This window comes from Leptopilina heterotoma, unplaced genomic scaffold, assembly GCF_015476425.1.
Source record: "Leptopilina heterotoma isolate Lh14 unplaced genomic scaffold, ASM1547642v1 Lhet_113, whole genome shotgun sequence".
Lineage (NCBI taxonomy): Eukaryota > Metazoa > Arthropoda > Insecta > Hymenoptera > Figitidae > Leptopilina > Leptopilina heterotoma.
Window position 1 is genome coordinate 1,804,287 of NW_025110832.1, and position 20,510 is coordinate 1,824,796.

The 20,510-nt window shown below is 27.7% G+C and overlaps 2 protein-coding genes across 2 annotated transcripts; one reads left to right on the plus strand and one right to left on the minus strand.

Annotated features, from left to right (window-relative positions):
• Positions 1–438: 438 nt before the first annotated feature.
• Positions 439–2,405, plus strand: LOC122505179 (ankyrin repeat domain-containing protein 65-like). Its single transcript, XM_043616662.1, has 2 exons — positions 439–640; positions 1,735–2,405. Exon 2 carries the CDS (start codon positions 1,828–1,830, stop codon positions 2,224–2,226), a length of 399 nt encoding a protein of 132 aa, XP_043472597.1. The 5' UTR covers positions 439–640; positions 1,735–1,827; the 3' UTR covers positions 2,227–2,405.
• A 3,223-nt stretch (positions 2,406–5,628) lies between these two features.
• LOC122505365 lies at positions 5,629–20,040 on the minus strand. The gene is made up of 5 exons (XM_043616907.1): positions 19,187–20,040; positions 10,275–10,384; positions 10,042–10,209; positions 8,335–8,466; positions 5,629–8,027 (listed from the first exon to the last, which is right to left on the minus strand). The coding sequence occupies exons 2-5, from the start codon at positions 10,374–10,376 to the stop codon at positions 5,745–5,747; spliced, it is 2,685 nt and encodes an 894-aa protein (XP_043472842.1). The 5' UTR covers positions 10,377–10,384; positions 19,187–20,040; the 3' UTR covers positions 5,629–5,744.
• Between the last annotated feature and the right edge of the window lie 470 nt (positions 20,041–20,510).

The following is a 20,510-nucleotide window of genomic DNA, read 5'->3' on the forward strand; positions in this document are numbered from 1 at the left end:
GGTTATACTTTTTGAGGAGTATCGGTTCTCTTCTCCACACAAATAGAGACGCTTACTTTCCAAAAAGTGTACCCGCTTTCCCCAAAAAGGAGAACCGTTCTCCCCTCGAGAGTAAGCAGCGTGCTTAACCTCAAGTTGAACGGCTGTTTCGCATTTAACGCAACCGCTCTACCGACAGGTAGAGCCGCTTACTTTTCTTTCTCTCCGTGTATATCTCTGTCCTTTTCTAACTCGTACTTTGCTTTCGTGAACGACTTTCGCGAAGCAGTTGTTCCGTCCAGGACGGAAATTCATTTTTTCATCTGTCTCTCTTACTCCAATGTAAATTTTTCGTTCTGGACAATTTTTACTTTAAGGGGTCCTTGGACCCTAGATAACAGTACATTTGCATGCTCCATCAAAATTACTAATATAGTTATAGTTCTATTATTTTCTATTCTATCTATGTTGTAAAATTCTGAGACATAGTGACAGAGTCAACTTTCAAGTCAGATTTTTCAGTTGTTAATTGTAAGAATTATAACGTTTCAGCCTGTAAGCAAGATAGTAACATTTTTTGCATTATATGCAATTATACATATATGACCCGTTCTGAAGAAGACCTAAGAAGAAATTGTAGATATACCGTAGCCGTAAGGCCGTAAGTATACATATCATTTAATAAAGGTTATGTTTGTATTTATTTTACTGCGGTTTTAATTTAATTATACGTTTTTCTTGATTGTTTAACAGTGAAATCAGTTCATATTAAATATTTTGTATGTCACAAAGACTTAAACATTAATGGTTTACAGTGAGTGTATTTATGATCCCCATTATTATGTACATTTTCATTAAAGAAAATTTACAACATCTTTTAAAACATTTAGCTTCTTACCTCCCTTTCTTGAGAATGCGTTACATATTTTCACTTTTCTTGGGTATTTTTAAAATTCTAATATTTCTCAAAATCGAGAATTCATAAATGTAATTTATTATTAATTTAACAAGTTGTAAATAGAAATTTCATGACCCTGAACATCGACCCTCAGCGACGAAAACTATTATTTGGAATATTTAGAGACTCTAATTTCACTTTTTATATTCACGTAGAGAATTTAAAAAACGTTCATATTGTATTGAAAATTCCATCTATCCTATATAATAGAAAATAACTAAGCTTTATGCTTTAAAACAATGTTTGTACGTCGGCATATTTACGTTAACAAATTGAACGTTTTTTAAAAGTTTGTTTAAAATATTTTAATAATATGACATTTAATCAAAAATGAGCTTTTATGTCCCTCAATGAGGTCTTTATTTTTATACACTTATGTGAACCTGTAAATATTAACACGTTTTATAAAATACTTAATACCTTAAAATTGTTCTTTTCATTTTGTTTGTAATTTGTAATTAGTCAGTAATAAAAGCAAAGAGAAACATTTTAGTGTTGCATAATTTTTTAAATTCATGGTTGAAAAAAGATTTTTTTTTGAGATATTGAGATTATAATTTAATTGTATTTTACACACGCGTGGACAATGTTTAAAAACACGTTTTTTTGGTCTTTTTAGGACAAATTAAATCGAAATGGTCCAAAAAATCACAATTGAAAAATTTCACCAATAAACACATTAAAACAGTATAGTAACAAAACTCCTCATTATCATTTAGTACTAAATTCTTCATCTATGAGGAAGCAATAAGAATTTGTTTAAATAGGTAATGAAAACTTTCTCATTTTTGTTATAGAATATTTAATTGGAGCTGTTTCTCCTATTTGGGACTGTAGATCACTATATCAAAGCTTCATTAAATTGTACTCGGATCTAGAAATTTGTTGTCATGGATAGTTCAAATAATTACGACGATACTTCTGACTACAATGAGTTGTTTCTCGCAGTCCATAATGGAGAATTAAATCTTATTCATTCTCTGCTCAAGAAACATTCGGCGACAGAAACGATAAACGGCAGGACGTTGCTGCATGTGGCGGCTGCAAGAGGACATGCAGAAATAGCAAAGACACTTTTAGGTAATGGAGCCACTATTGGGGTACAAGATATTAAGGGCAAAACACCGCTCGATGTTTCACTGGCGAAAGGAAACGTTCAAATCCCTATTGTAAAAGGTGACGTAAAAATTGACATAAAAAATGACGTAAAAAAGGACGTAAAATATGACGTAAAATTTGACGTAAAAAAGGACGTAAAAAAGGACGTAATTTTTTGGGATAAAAAATGACGTAATTTTTTACGTTAATTTTTAGTCACTTTTTAAGTCTATTTTTTATTAAAAATTTTTTTCATTTTCTTTGTCGTTTTCGGAGTTTTTCCGGAAATCTTTCCATCTGAAAAGGGAAAAACTGTTTTTGAATAGTAAACAATTTGTATTGTAAAATAAAAAAGCAGCACATAAAATAATTAATATTTTTATTACTAAGTTAAACTCTTGCACTTAACAAAACGATTTTTCAGAAGGTTAATATTAATATTTAAATAATATTCAAATAATTTTGTTTATGTACATTTTTAGAATTATTAACAAATCGATTTTCTTTTTCTAATTTTTTTACCTCTTCACAAATTAAAGGATAAAAAAGTTTAATCGATTTTTACTAAACCTTTATTTAACCTTTTTCTTGAAAGTGCTAATTAAAGTTTTTGTTTTCGAATTGCAAATCCGGAGATTAACTGTTCGTCATTAGGTCATTACAGGGCATTTACTATATTTTCGATAAAAAAAAATTCTCGGGTTTTTCCCGGCTTTGTCCTAAATTTTTCCGGGTTTTTACCCATCAAATTTCAATTTATTTAATTTTGAATATAAATAAATGTACAAGTGGCATCAAAAATTTGTATTAGAGTTTCTATGAATAATTAAATTCTTTTGACCAGTTTCTTTAAATCTTTTACATATTTTAATTAAAAAATTGGAAAATAATTCAATTAAACAAAGGATTTTTTCAATTTTTTAAAATAATCTTGTCAGTTTCTGTTTATCATTGAAGGGCTGTATGCTATAATTGGAAATTTAATTATTAAATTTTATTAGAATTATAGTGATAATAATTGAATTTTTGCAAAGAATTGTACTATTTATCAAAGTAATTGAATCTTTCCAAAGAATGTTATTATTTATAAAAATATTTCAATTATTGCGAAGAACATTATTATAATTTTTTTATATAATAAGCAGTAATAATTAATCATTTACTTAATAAGTAATGAAAATTTAATTTGCTTAAGAAATAAACAAATTATTATTTATTTGAACATTCAGAAATTTAAAATTATAAAATTTTAAGAGAAGTTCAGTAATTACAATTATTGAATAATAATATAATTTTTAGACCGAAAAAATTGATTTAAAACTTTAAGAGGGACTATATGTTTTACAAATGAAATTGTAATTACAGTCACTAACATCCCTGGATTTTTTTCGAACAATTTAAATAAAATTTTTAAAAAAATTCAATTATTTTTCATAGAATGTAAAGAAATTTTAATTATTTCAAAATTTGTTTATTATTTGTTTATAATAATTTAATTATCTTGAAACAATAGAATATTGAATTTATAATTTAATTATCTTGAAACAATAGAATATTGAAAAATTTCAAATATCTCATTTTTCGGAATTAAAAAAAAAATTTGCGAAAATTAAATTTTAATAAAAAATTTTAAGTGTGTATCTTGTTTTAATTGAATGTGAAATTTCTTTATGAAAATTTATAACCTATTAACTATTAAATTAAAATACTTTGAAATTTCTATTTGTTAAAAAGTTTATAATTAAATCCTTTAATAAATTTTACAAAATTTATATTAATTTGATAATTTCTTTTTAATTTATTTACATACTATATTTGAATCAGTGCCTGGTATTTACTATCAAATTAATTATTTTTAACAAATTCAAATTTAGAGAAGAGTACAAATATCTATAGAAATTGTAATAAAACCCGATAAAATTTCCAGTTTGTCAAAAAATTCTTGGCTTCCGGTCAAATTAAATTCCCGGCTATTTTCCGGTTAGTAGACACCCTCAATGACTCATTAGTCCAGTCAAATTAGTCGAAAAAGAGGGCATATCAGGTTTTATCTCAGGACCGCAATTTTTTTTGCTTAAACCCTTCATTGTGGGGTCAAAATAAAGGGCCTAAATTTAGTTCCTCGAACTCCGTCAGGAAAGCAAAAAATTTTTGCAAAATAGATGCAAGAAAGCAGTTTTTTGAAAATTACCGCTTTCCATTACATTTAAGGGTAAAAATAGTTATTATAGAAAAGAAAGTATATAAAATTCTGAGCAATTATCAAAAAAGTGATCCTTGTAGCTCAAAAATTGACCGAGTTATGCCCTCCGCAAGAAAACCGTTTTTTCGTGATTTTAGCCAAAATTCGCTATTTTTTAGTTTTTTCAGAATGACTTCTAAAATATTAATTATTTTTAAAAATGACCTACAGAGGACTTAAAGCTGACTAAATTTCTGACAATTTGCGATAAAGAACAATAAAATAGATGGTAATATGACTTTATCACTCGTTCGTATTAGTTATTTCAATAATTAAAATTTAACGATAAATTTTAATTATTGAAATAACAATAAAATAGCATTAATAATTTTAGAGATACAGTATCTCAAAATTGACCCTTTTTGAGGTTAAATTGCAAAAAATTCTGTTTTTCGCAAATAAATATAAGTTTTTGTTATGTTTTAAATGTAGACATACACAAACGATATCAAACTTGATTAAATTGTGTGTGGATGAACTGTAAAATAAACAAAACACTTCAAAATACATGACCGTTTAGTATGAAGTAAAATTCTGTATTTTTCCTATTTTTTCGTATTTGAGTTTATTTACATGTTTTTCATGAACATATTAATCGTTCGATAACGTTTGTGTATGTCTATATTTAAAAAATAACAAAAACTTATATTTATTTTCGAAAAACAGATTTTTTTGCAATTTAACCTCAAAAAGGGTCAACTTTGAGAGACTGTATCTCTAAAACTATTAAAGCTATTTTATTGTTCTTTATCGCAAATTTTTTTTTTGCTTAGGGAATTTTGGGAAATCTGCCTACAGATACCTTGGATTCCGCACTCCAAGGTTATGTGGGGTTGGTATGATGAAACAAAAAGGAAATATAAAAAAAAATAAATATATAAAATACTAAATTTAATATTAATATCAATATTTTAGATGTCATTCTGAAAAAACTGAAAAATAGCGAATTTTGTCTAAAATCACGAAAAAAACGGGTTTCTTGCGGAGGGCATATCTTGGTCAATTTTTGAGCTGCAAGGTTCACTTTTTTGTAAATTGCTTAGAATTTTATACACTTTATTTTTTATAATAAGTATTTTACCCTTAAATGTAGTGAAAAGCGGTAATTTCCAAAAAACTGATTTTTTTCACCTATTTTGCAAAATTTTTTTGCTTTTCCGACGGAATTTGATGAACCAAATTTAGGCCCTTTATTTTGACCCCACAATGAAGGGTTTAAGCAAAAAAAATTGCGGTCCTGAGTTAAAAACTCTAAAAGTACTAATTTGACTGGACTACATTGGATATAACATTTTTAAAGGCATGTTTTTGATCAATATTACTCACATCCTCAAAATAGAGCAAATAAAACTTTTTGGTTTATCAAAATACAATTTAATATTCAAAAATTTGCTTAGTCATATTAAACATAGAGAGTGTAACTGTAAAAAATATCCTGTCTTAGGTTTTCTAAGGTGTCCTTTTAAATTAATACACATACGAATTCGGTACAGCGCACAAGTATTCTTTCCCATCCTTTGACATGTGAACGCATATTGTCGAAAGTTCAGTAATAGAAATCGCAGATTCTTCTGTGTCAATGTTTACAATTGTTTGTAATGTGTTATAACATTTTTCGAAAGAACGGACTGTATGAATTTTTTTCACTATTGCAAATTCAAATTTAGTATGTGAATCCATTACAAAAAAGTGGATTTTAACATATGAAAAATCACGCAATTGAGCAAACGTATTATCTGACCTTTTATTAATCTTTTTTGATGACATAAATAAACATCCATTTTTCACAATTTTATAAAATGAAAGAGCAGATTCAGACAATGATAATTTTACTTTCCAAGTTTGATCGACCGAGGATCCACTACCAAAGTATCTAGCTGTAGAAGTCTGCATTGTTTTTTGAACCATGGTTGTACCGATATTATTATAAAAATGTTTAACCGTGTATGAACAATGGGGGTAAATACGATCACGCAAACTAATCATACAGTATCGGAGACTAATGCGTCGACATACCTGATTATGTACACCTTTTGCCGCGTGAATGACTTTTAGTAATTGACCGTTCGCTGATTCGAATGCGTACGCATTATGAGACCAGAGAGGGCCCCATTCGAATACGCTTCTTGCTAAATGTAACAATAAGTGAATGTTGAATGTCATCGAAACTTTAGAATAAATTATTTCCGTCTGAGCAACAAACTCATGCAAGAGTTGATCCGCAAAATCTATATCTTGAATTCGAATGTCTTCTTTTAGTAGCAAGTAAAGGGCTTCCACAAACAATATCCAATGGCAAAATAATTCTTCTGGTAAGACATCTTTTAATATTATGGGACTATAAAATAGAATCCAATTCTCCCACTCTCTTGATTTCCAAAATGCTTTTTCAGAAAATGGACGTGTTAATCGAATAATTTGATGTGGAACTTTGAAATTATTTAGTGTTTTATCAATATCTTCGATTTTTGATTTGCTGAATATTCCAGACTTTTTTGCGTTGCCAAACCACGTAGTTGCAAATTGTTTTGCAATTCCTGAACAGCAGTGCATACTATCCACAACTACACCGTAAATGAAATTGAAACCAAGTAGATTTATAAGATGAGAATATGCCTTAACACCGAAAATAGGAGTTTTTTTTTCAACTGCACTTTTCATATGCTTTTCCGTTTCTTTAACGGTTCTATTCTTCGGAACTTTTTTTAGCAAAGGATATTTCATGTTTCCGGAACGTGGATTATTAGGATTACATTTTACCGATTCGCCTGGATGTAGGCATAGATGACAGCCATATTTCCCATTAAATTGTACAAATCCTAACATTGGAGCGCGAGCAACTGTATCTACGCAACACACTAATGGAAAGATTTTAATATTACGATTATTACCATTTATTTTACATGATACTCCTTCCGTTGACAGCTTGTTCATAGTTTCTACAAATGGGTCAAGAAAGACTTGCATGTTCGGTTTGTCTTTACCAAACCAAAGGCCTACGACTATTAGCTCTTTTGTTCGTACATTATATGGTAATTCATTTACCATTAGATATATGGGCCAAATCGAGTAAGACGAACTGGTAAAAAGTGGTGCACCGTCAGTATTAAAAATAACACTTGCATAAGCATGTTTATCACATTCATTCAATTTTTTAACAAAATTTCGATAACGCTTCCCGTCATAAATATCACGAATGTGACCTTTTTCGTACGGCCTTTCATTCATGACATAATTGTGGTAAGTACTGTTTGATTCCAGTAATTTTGAAATAGGTGCACTCGGATCTATCGTGACGAAAAAGTCTTTATGTTTATAATCGCCTACCTGAATTTTTGTCTTGCACACGCCACACTTTATAAACTTGTCTTTACGTTCGAATTTCCCAACGTACGCGCCACACTTGGTACATGTCGCATGAAGTTGCATACAATCTTTTGGGTGAAACAACTTGTCTATCAAATATCGAGTGTTCGGCAGAATATGAAAAGCAAACATACAATTAATGAGCATAAACAGATCAGTGATTTGTGTTAATGATAATGCATGCACTAAAGCGTACTTTACAATCATAAATATTATTTCTCCAACACTTTTATCAACTGGGACAGTAATAGGATTTTCGAAATCTTTCATATTTAACATGTCTTTAAAAGACTTAAACGGTTTTTCTGTAGATACGTCATCATCTTCATTTATTAAGTCAGCATCATTCAAAATATCCATAAAGCATTCAGCTTCTATATCGTCCTAAAATAAAATTTATTAATTAACTATTGATCATAAAATATTGAATTAAATATATAAGCTTGAGATGTTTTAAAAAAGTTGAATATACAAAACTTATGTTAAATTTTAAAGGTACGTCTGTATATTTAAAATATACATCACGGACGTATCTTTTTACCTAGGACTACAAAAAATAATTTATTAAAAAATTGTTCACTTTCTCATTTTTTCATATATTATTATTATTCGTGACAAATATCTGTTTCTTGTGTAGTATAATAAAAAATATAAAACGATATGCGACTTGGTGCATAAAAAGATACATTACCTCTACAAATTTTGAGTCATTTTTGTCCTCAATGTCGTCAATATCCTCTGCTAGATTTTCTACAATTTGATGAATATATCCAATACTGTTTTCTTCTTTCTGAAGTGAGTCAAGCTGAGTATTTACTAGTTCCTGAAAACATATAAGTGCAAATACTTTTTATGTCGAAGTCTAATTAATGGAATTTAATTTTTATAATTCAAAATCATAAACAAAAAATAAAATGCATTTAAGAATTCATTATGTAAGAGAGACTAATTTCGCTCATGTAAGGTAAATTCGGTCAACAGATACTTATTTTTTTAAATTAGATTAAAAAACTTTTTAGGCAGAAATATTTAAGATTTACAATTTTTTTTGGTAATTTTAATTAATAATAATTTATTTAATTATTTTATTTATTTATTTAATTAGTAATTTTAATTTAAAACACAAATGAATAATTTTCATATTGAACAAGTAGCATGAAAAAGTAGGGAATAAAGCTTTACTTCAACATTTTTAAGTTGAATCCTTTTAAACATTCCTGTATCTCCAACATGATTTTCGTAATGCACAAAACTGAAAGCAATTGAAAGCAGGTTTCTACAAAAAATAAAAAAAATTCAAATTTGTAGTGTAAATTCGCTCATGAAATAAGTCTACAAAAAAGATGCTTGCGCCTGGATAATTTAAATATGTTAATTATTTTTATTTATAATTCGATTTTTTTAATAATAGTGCTCTTATAATTGAAAAATAAACGATTTAAAACGGTTTATGCATAAAACTGTCAAACTTAACCTTATTTTTTATGGTCATGAGTACGTTTAATTGAATGATTATAAATCTAATTTTTATTGATAAAACAATATTAAATATTTATTCCAATAACTTTCGACATTGTTCTTAATTTTTTTTTTCATTCTAAAGAATATTTAGTTTTATTATTGCAGATTATAAATATAATATATTTTGCAAGAATAATAATGGTAAACGAATTTACCCTCATTTAAAGGTAAAGTCGCTCACAACAAAACGGCTTATAAATAATTGTCTGCAACATATTTTAATTTCTTTGTGCAGTAATAGAAAGAGAAAGGGTCAGAGATTATATATTTTTAAGTGCCAATGTTTATTTTCATCGTTTCCTAAAGTTATTTAAAAAATAATTGAAAAATTGAGCGAAATTAGCCTCTTTTCTGGTAATTAGTCGTCAACATAAATCGAATTTTATTCAACTGATTAAAAAAAAAATATTTCGTCCATTTTTCTATCATTTAAACCTTCAGATTCCCTCCCAGGGTGCTTAACAAGGATTGAGAAAAAAATGCTCTGACTTTTCCAAGACTTTTTACTAATTTTAAATGCGCTTTTGTCAGCCAAAAATATAGTGACCGACATATTTAACATTAAATTAATATTTAATGATTGAAACAAACAATAATAAAATTTTTTTAAGTTTTGTTAGATTAAAAAACATTTCATTCACAATAAATTTTTATTTTTATATAAATTTTCCTGATTTTAAATGAAATTCTCTGACATTCCCTGACTTTTTCATAACAAAAAAAAATTTCTTTACTTCCCTGACTTCTTAAAGTCAATTACTTTTTTTATGTCATTTTTTACAGTCCAAAACTTTTTTCCAAAAATAGTCATTTTTTGATAATTTTGTTTAGAAATTGATAGCATTTAATGTAAAATATATTATTAAAAAATGCTTACATCATGTATTACTTGTGAAAGATTATCATTAGAGCTTTCATTTCCCATTAAAGGCTCTATATTTTCATCAAGCTCTACCTCCATTTGATTTTCATCTGATGAAGATTGAGACGCATCGTTAGTATCACTTTCCTGATCAGGAAATTCTTCCAAATTATCTTCATTCATCTAATTTAAATGAATTCAAAATTATGTAAATGTAGTTATACCAATAGTAGTATTAAAAAGTTTACCTCTTCTAAGAATTTTTTGCGTCTTCTGTACCAAGATGAAGAAGGAACAGATTCAGTTAATCCTGAATCTAAATAACGTTTATAGCCTCGCCGCTCATTCATGATATTAACTGTCAGAAAAAAATTGTAACTGATGTATTCAAGAACAGTGAATAACAAGAATGTCGAAATAAGATTTCTTTACTTAAAATGTAATTTTTTAATGATTTAATGATCGATAAATTTTAAAATGCACATTATTTATCGTCAACATCCCCCTGAGCACGGAAACGTCTTTGTTTTTAAAATGTTTCATGACGCTCGAATTAGTTGCCCCCTGAGTCGAAAAAATTTTTTTCTTCAAATTTAATATTTTATGAGTATATTCCGATAAAAAATATTATTCTGCACCTTTTTTCCTTTGACAAAAGTTCCTATATATTATAGTTTTTGAAAAACCGCTGCCAAGTTGTATATTTTTTTGTATAATTTTGGTGCTCATTTCATGAACACTTTACTTCCACATAGAGATAATAATAATAATAGGAAAATATATGAATAACTTTTTATAAATATGGTAAAACTGATTGAATCTTGGGTCAATCAATGTATTTTTAAATACTCTGCAATATAGTTATAATAGTTTAATAGTTAAACAAAAATTTTCAAACAAAAAAGTTGCGAAAATGTTATTTTCCACAATTTTTGGTTTTTAAAATACCAATAATTTCGAAATTTATTATCAAAATAGGTTCAAAAATAGATCAATCGAAGCGTTTTTTGAAGCTCTACAAGTCGGCAACGATAATTTTAAGATTACTTCTACATTTTTCAACAAAATTTTCAAAAAAGTCTTATTTACCAAAATTCTGAATTTTTAAAAGTTTAATATCTACGGTTAACATGGACGAAAAATGTTGAATTAGGGCTCAAAAGATGCGTCTAAAAAAACTCTACAAAATTATGCAAAAACATTAACATTAATATTTTTTTAAAGTTATGGGCAAAAAACGTTTTTTGCAAAATTAAAAATCCAAAAAAAATTTTGTTAAACAGTATCAATCTATCTCAAAGTACTCTCATTTTATGTCCGCAGGTGAGATCTACAATTTAAAAAAAAATTCAACCCAAAAGCTCTTCATGATTTCGAGATATTTATGGAAATGTGATGTTTACACACACACACACACACACACATACGGAATGACATTTTTTAAAAATGTCATTTTTGAACTCCTGAGGTCAAATAACATAAAGATATGTCAAAAAATCGAACTCGAAAAATTTCGGTATTACAATACTTCCTCTATGAGGAAGTAATATTTTCAAAACAATGATTTTTTTTTAAACAAAAAATGTAATTATATTTTTGACTTCAACTCGCGATAAAGTAAATAATTTTCAACAGTTTTTAATGAAACAAAAATGAAAATACGCGTCTCTTTACTGTTCGATTGATAGTTTAAACAAAAATTAATTATAATTATAATTTAAAACGTTATTAATTTTTTTCTGAACTATTGCACTGTTATTGACTTTGAACTTTCCGGCGCTTCGTTTATCTGAAAAATTTTCATTTCCATAAAACTTTCAGTGACAAAGTTATTTATTAAGATCTGAAAAATATAAATGGACAAGAATAATTATTAATCAAGATATAATTATTTTTTACTGGCGTTAGCAGACGATTATTTCGCACACGTTAACTTCTCATACGTGATCCTGTTGGGAGTGACGTCACGCCAGGCTCAATCCACACTTGCAGAATGGTCGTCTGCTAACGCCAGTAAAAAATAATTATATCTTGATTAATAATTATTCTTGTCCATTTATATTTTTCAGATCTTAGTAAATAACTTTGTCACTGAAAGTTTTATGGAAATGAAAATTTTTCAGATAAACGAAGCGCCGGAAAGTTCAAAGTCAATAACAGTGCAATAGTTCAGAAAAAAATTAATAACGTTTTAAATTATAATTATAATTAATTTTTGTTTAAACTATCAATCGAACAGTAAAGAGACGCGTATTTTCATTTTTGTTTCATTAAAAACTGTTGAAAATTATTTACTTTATCGCGAGTTGAAGTCAAAAATATAATTACATTTTTTGTTTAAAAAAAAATCATTGTTTTGAAAATATTTCAAAAACTATAATATATAGGAACTTTTGTCAAAGGAAAAAAGATGCAAAATAATATTTTTATCGGAATATACAGTAGGATCTTTGAATAGTGCAGTTCTGAACAGTGCAGTCATTAGTGAGTTGAGTAGACAAGGGGTTTCGGGGGGTAAAGGGAAAGGGAATCTGTGACGTCAAATACAGTGCCGTCGGTCATTTAATTGTTTAGTGCCATTTAGTGGTGCCCAGTATTTAGTAGTGGGGGACCCTTAATTTTCTTGACACGGACCTGAATGTTTTAGTTTCTGCACGCTTCGAACAGTGCACAATATTCCCAACGACTGCACTATTGAAAGATCCTACTGTACTCATAAAATATTAAATTTGAAGAAGAAGATTTTTTCGACAACTAATTCGAGCGTCAGAGAATTATAACCCTTTGCCGTTCATATGTTAAGAAATGTCGTTTAGAGTCCTTTTTTGGGGGAACAGCCAATGAGAAGAGGCGTTTATGCTTGTGTTGATAAGTTAGTTATGTGTGAGAACGTAAGTGTCTAAATTTGCAGGATCGTACCTTCTCAAAATTTGAACCCATTTATATTTTACAATAAATTATATTTAATTATACTATAATTGATCACTAAAACTACGATTTTTTGTGTAAAGTGCAAATGTATATTTGCAATTTATTACAATTTAAAAATGGTAAATTTGATTGTTAAAAACTTATATCAAACATAAATATCCTATGTAAACATAACCTAAAAATCAAACTAACATCCGCCCCTGATATTGTCCACGTGATTCAACTATCAAACTGCTTGTTTCTGAGGTGGGGAAAACTTATGTACGGCAAAGAGATAACCGGTTCTTTGATTGGGACCCTCAATTTTAACTAATGCTAAGTCGCATTGACAATGGCGCCCTCACCTAGGAGAAATTTTGTTTCAGCAAATTTTTACCCCAAAATCAGGTTAAAATTTATACTTTTGCTTCCTCATAAAGGAAGTTTTGTATTAGCAAAATTTTGGATTGTCATTTTTTGACATATTTATAATTTTTTTTTATTATGCCTAATACTTTAGTACTTTATATATGCACAGGAACTCCCCGTATAACTGTTCTAAATAAATAAAAAAAAATTCCGACGTATTTTGACCTCCGAAGTCTAAAAAACGGATTTAAAAAATTTGTCCCGATGTGTGTGTGTGTGTACTAACATTACATTTGTCTCAATATCTCAGAACGAGAAAGAGCTAAAAGCCTCAATTTTTTTTTAAATTGTAGGTCTCCTCGGGGGACATGAAATGAGAGTATTTTCAGCCCGATTCATAAAGTTTAACTAATTTTTTTTTGCATTTATAATTTTTCAAAAAAACGTTTTTTTAACCATAACTTCAAAAAATTGTTAGGACACCTATAAATTTTTTTCTTTAGTTTTGTACACTGAAAAAGAAATGTAATTGAACCAAGTAAATGCATTTACTTGACACAATTTACTTGAATCAATCCCATATTTATTTGAAGAGAGAAATTTATTTTCTTGTGCCAAGTAATTATGAGCAGTGGGTAGAGTTCTTGAATTAAGGGGAGGTTCCCATTGCTGGAGTCAAAAAAATTAATTTCTTTTTTATTGTATTTTTTTAAAGCTATATATATGTAGAATATGTGTGTATAGCGATTTTTTTATCCGAAGAATATTTTCGTTTTTATGGAGTCTTGAACTCACCGCCGTCCCGAGCACTGAGTAACAAATGTCAGGCAAATCGAATCAATTTTTAAAAATTTTGCAAATCTGACCTCAGAATCGTAAAGAGCGACCCTAAATACCTATAGATATTTATCATATACGCAAATTGAACAAAAAATTGCAAAGAATAAAATTATTGCACAAAAATGGTTCTCAAACTTTAAACGCGGTTTTCTCGAAACAAGATTTTTCAAACTGGTGGGCATCGTAGCGTCTAAACTATTTAATCAATCAACTTCGGGTTTGCGGCTAATTAAAGGTAACTAAATTCTACTGGGGTTATACCTATAATATGATAAAATTGTTAACAATAGAGATTTTTACAAGAGGTCAAATATGAAAAAATAATGCAAAAACGCAGTTTTTTTTAAAAATGTGTCCGCCATTTTGTCATTTTATTAACTTTTTAACTATTTTTTAGGTATAACCTATTGTTTAGGATGTCACCTTTATAAAAAATTTTGAGTTTTTGTTTTAGACTAAAAATTGCGCAGTGTAGAATGCCCACCGTTTTCCCTATTTAAAAAAACATTATTTTCTAGATGCGCCATATTGGCCGCCATTTTGCATTTTTTTAAAAATAAAATATATATTTTAAAAGTTCAAGAATGTATCTTTATTTAGAAAAAAAAATTACATCGTTAAGTGATAGCCGTTCCTCGCAAAAAATTGTCAAAGTTTGTGTTTATTTTGGCCTCCGCAATGAGAACCTCCCCTTAATAATTCAGTATTCTGCATTTCTTACATGTTACTTAATTTCTTGAACGAATTCCATATTTTCTTGGATCAAGAACATATACTCTCCTACCAAGTATACTATGCCAAGAAAATCATTTTCTTAAGCCAATCGCATAATTAGATCGACCCTATATGCAATCCCGATATTTACTTCAACTAATTCAAATTTTCTTGATTCAATTAAATTTTTTTTTCAGTGTAGAGTTTTTTCAGATGCATCTTTTGAGCCATCACAGAACTTTTTTCGTCTACATTATCCGTAGATATTAAACTTTTAAAAATCTAAATTTTTGGAAAATAAGACTTTTTTAAAAATTTTGTTGAAAAATGTAAAAGTAAATTTTAAAGTATCATTTCCAACTTGTAGAGCATTAAAAAACGCTTCGATAGACCTATTTGTCAACTTGATTCGACCAAAACCCGTGCAGAAAATGCTCCACTTTGCCCTATTTAAAACAGGGTTCTGGTCGGGGCCTCGACAGTTCTCCCTATTAAATTTTTTTTAATAAAGTTTTTAGAATTCCTTTTTGTTGTAGAAGCTATTAACAATGAAAGGCAATCATTATTTTAGTTATTTAATAATTTTTTTAATTTAGTGAAGACTAGAATTCCTAGCCAGAACCCCAGGTAGGGTGTTCATTAGATTTTAGATAGGGTACTGATCAGGGCCTCGATAGTTTTCCTTGTTTAAATAAAGTGTAAAAAAATTAAATCTCTAAAATTACTTTTAATAAAAAATAATGAACAATTGAAGATTACAATTAAAGGGAATAATTGTATACTATTGTTTTAATAATTTATTCAATAATTAATTATTATACATTTATTTAAAAACAAAAATTATAACCTTTATTAATATTATAAAATTAAGAAGGCAGAAAGGAGCGACAACCTCCAAAAGAAAAATAAATTAATCATAAAACCAAAAATTATGTTTTTCAAAAATTTTTAGGTTTTCTATTCTTGAAATTATATTATTTTTATCATTATCAATTTTAAATTAGTCAAAATAGACTATAATACCTCATTATGTTATTTATAAACATGTTGTATATACAATAAATATGTTCATTATGTTTCTAATATAATAATATTTTTAACTACAGTAATTGTATTGTAATTTCTATTGAATAAAATTAACCTCACAAAATAGGGCAATTTTGGGAAAAACTGACGAGGCCCTGACCAGTTTTTCCCTAAGTAGGGCATTGGTCGGGAACAGCGTCACACACTAGTCAGGCACTGGTCAGTTTCTCTACCCAGAGCCACATCAGAGATCGGGAAAACTGTCCAGTACCCTATTAGGCCCACATTTTAATTTCTGCACGGGAAATTACGAAATTATTGGTATTTTAAAAATAGAAAAAAATTGTTGAAAATAACATTTTTTAAATGTTTTTATTTAAGAGTTTTTCTTTAACTATTACTTAACAAATTACTTGTTTTTAATCCATATTACTTATAACAAAAGAGTTAGTTTTTACTTTTTGTCAAATCTTTGAAGTAAAATGCTTCAATTTTACGTTTGGTATATACATTTTTTCATAGTTTAACTACAAAAAATACAAATAGTATATGTACTTTATTTTTAGTCAGTTAAGAGAATAAAATTTGTATAGTAGTGAAAGTCAGAAAAAATTCCATAAGTTTCGTAAAATTTATACTGGATTTTAAAGAGGCTTATAGTATTTCTCTTGCAGATAACTGTTATAAATTTCGTTGTTATGAAGTATACGTAGTGAAACAACTTTTTATTTTTTGAAAATCGGCTTTCTGCTATCCGCTTTTGGTTCACATTTTATTGCAGCCAAAGCTAATTCTGCTAATAATTAAGATAAAAACTTTTTAAAAATTTATTAGAAACCTTAGGAATTTTCGAATTAAATGACATATAATAACTAATATTTTTTGTCCCCTTAGTCAATGTAGCACCCCAAGCAGCACGTAAGCTTATCTTGACATCACTTTAATGTTACATTGAAGATTCGTCATATTACACTGTTATATTACAGTGATCTTACTGAAATATCAAAATGTCCGCCTGGTGGTAATATTACGTTGTTATATTAAGAGAATATTACATGGTAATATGAAGGTAATATTACATAGGAATATTAAGGTAATATTACACTGTAATATTAACGTAATGTTGAGGTAATATTCAGATAAAATTAGAATAATTTTATAATTTAGAAAAAAACATTTAACAAAGCTGGACTTGAACCCTGAACCTTGTGCACAGTAATCAAGAGTCTTCCCACTGAGCCAAACTTACTTATAGTGTATTAGGATTTTTGATGAAATATGAAGAACTTTAAAAAAACTTACAAAGATTATATACCGTCTATAATTTTAATACACTACAAGTATGTTTGGCTCAGTGGTAAGACTCTTGATTACTGTGCACAAGGTTCAGGGTTCAAGTCCATCTTTGTAAAATGTTTTTTTCCAAATTATAAAATTTTTCTAATTTTATCTGAATATTACCTTAACATTACGTTAATATTACAGTGTAATATTATCTTAATATTACTAAGTAATATTACCTAAATATTCCTATGTAGTATTACCTTAATATTACCATGTAATATTCTCTAAATATAACAACGTAATATTACCACCAGGCGGACATTTTGACATCTCAGTAAGAACACTGTAATATTACAGTGTAATATGACGAATCTCCAATGTAACATTACAGTGATGTCAAGATAAGCTTACGTGCTGCTTGAGACTTTATAAATATGGAGAAAAATTCTGTAATTTTTTGCGTTTCAGACACTTTATGACTTTTTAAATAATGTAGAATAGTTAATAAAAAAGTTTTTAATTTATAGGTACAAAGATTGCTGTTAAAATTTAAGCTTTAATTTAAGTTTAAGAAACTTACAATATCTTTATGATATTTTAAGAATTCACGAGATTCTAATAAAATGCAACTGGATGACTCTTGTGACCATAACCCATGCATTGAAGTATTTTCAACTTTAAACATACTATAATATTGCTTTTCCATTAATACAGGAAGTATTATAATACTAAAATTTTTCAAGTTGGATTTTTTGACATATCTGTATGTTATTCGACCTCAGGATTTCAAAAATGAGATTTTAAAAATGTAATTTTGTCTAAATAGTGACTTTTATCAAAACTAAAGTAATCGATTTTCGATTTTTTTTTCTTTCCTTATAATCACTAATAAATAACGAAAATTTTCCAATCCACACCAAAGTGGTGTTCTTTAGAATTAAAATGATATTTAACATTATGTCAGTCGCTGCACAGAAATTGGAAAAAGAATTTAAGAAATTGAGAAATTATTAACTTCAAAACTCCATTCCATTAATGAGGTATTTATTTTGGTTTGTTATTGAAAGTTAATTGGAAAAAATTGAATAAAACTATGTGCAACGACAGACATAATTTAAATGGTAAATTTTCTTTTTTATTAAGTAGTGATTATGGAGAAAGAAAAAAGTGGAAAATCGATTACTTCAGTTTTGATAAACCACTACCTATGTAGACGGAATTTCGATTTATTTAATGTAAATGTTTATTTTTTGTTATTAAAACAAATAACTGCAAATATTTTTCATGTATTAAGTTATTTTTTATCTATTGGTATAACAGTGAAAAAGATATTTCAGAAGTCCTCTGCTTCTGAAGACGTTAAATTTTAATAAATTCATAACTTCCGTAATTTCGATAAAATAAAAAAATAAAAATAAAATTATTTAATTATTTTTCATATAGAATTCGAAAAAAATGGTTCTAATAAAAAAATTTGAAGTAAAATTTTTTTGAAGAATGACTCATATAACTTGTAAAAATTTAAAAAACATCCCTATGGAAAACCAAAGTGTTTATGAAATCAACACAACGAGATTTACGAAAACATACAACTTGGCAGCGTTTTTTCATTTATAACATACTTTACAAGCAATATTATGTTTTATAAAATGACTTCTTTTTTAGCTAAATTCATTTCCTTAAATTTTTTTAATTTTTAGCTTTATTTTGAAACATTTCAAAATTAGATATTTCCTAAAGGTGACGATAAATAGTGCAATTAGCTTAATTTAGTGATAAAAAGCATAAAATTAAGTAATTGGATATACCAACTTTGAAAACATATTTTTTCTATTATTGTTATTTCTATGCGACTTTCGTAAATGAATAATTAAATTTGTCAAAAGAATAATAGAGCTATAGAGTAATTCTTTTTGTTGCATGTAGATATTTTATAAATATCTTTATCAATAATGCGTAACAAAAACTTTCAAACGATAGTAAACGATTATACGTTAAACACATATATATTACCTACCGTGTTTAGATTATACAAATAAAATTTATCCTATATTCTCCTTTTTCAATCACATAAGGAAAATTAGAGGTAAAATGGCTTCAACTTATTAGGACAAAATGTCGGCTGGTACACTTTCAAACTTTCCGTAACGGTCCCTGAGTGTATATTCAGGACATTCAAGACTTTACAACTTTTAAACACAGATTTACTTTTATTACTTTATTAAGGTCAAAATTATTATTTTTAACGCACTCATTTGAAATTCACATAATATCGAGCTTGTATGACGGATTTTCATTAAAATATTTGTAAAACTGACATTGTAATTTGTATATTATGATAGTAAAGAAGTGTTACTTGTGAGGTAACGTTAAGTTAGGTGAGCAAGTGAGACTGTGAGACGCATGCATGGGGTGCGACCGTCTGTACCAAAAACATAAGTCCAGAATGCTCATTATGCCGAATACACAATTTAAAAATGACTAGATACGCGAATCCTCAATAAACTAAATTATATATTGAATGAAATTCAAAAGTCGAGAATAATCATTTGATACATTCTGCATAATGAAGAATATTAGTTTACACTAATTCCTTTTCTCAAAAATTTGAAATTATTCTAATTTTTATGTTTGGAATTTCCATGGGACTGCGGCCTTAGGGTGGAGTCCCATGGCAGCGTTTTGCGTTGCGTTTTGTAACTAGGCAATGAGTGTGAGAAAGATGGAGATATATGTTTGCTATATTTGCACTCATGGCCTAGTTACAAAACGCAACGCAAAACGCTGCCATGGGACTTCACCCTTAGATATCTACCACGGGGGTGACACTCTCGAGTTGAAACTAACCATACTGTTGACTGGTGACCACCGTGGGCGCTGGCTGGTTAGTTGGCCGATATTGAGTAAAAATGCATTAGAAAAAAAGAAAAAATTATTTTACAATCAATAATATTAATTTAATTGTATTTATTTGTATATAATATTAATCCAGTATCTTTTTAGCATTTTTTATGATATTAAAAACTTAGAAAAAGCGTTTAATATTTTATTTATAATGAAAATTGTGCAACAATTCATGGCGGGAAATTTAAATTAAATACTAAATAATATTATAATAAATAAATTATCAAACAAATTTTTGTTTATACTGTAAAATATTATTAAATAATAGTCAGTAGCAATAATTAAAATAATAAAAAATAATTATAATTTTATTAATTTAAATTTCCCGTCATGAATTGTTGCACAATTTTCATTATAAATAAAATATTAAACGCTTTTTCTAAGTTTTTAATATTATAAAAAATGCTAAAAAGATACTGGATTAATATTCTATATAA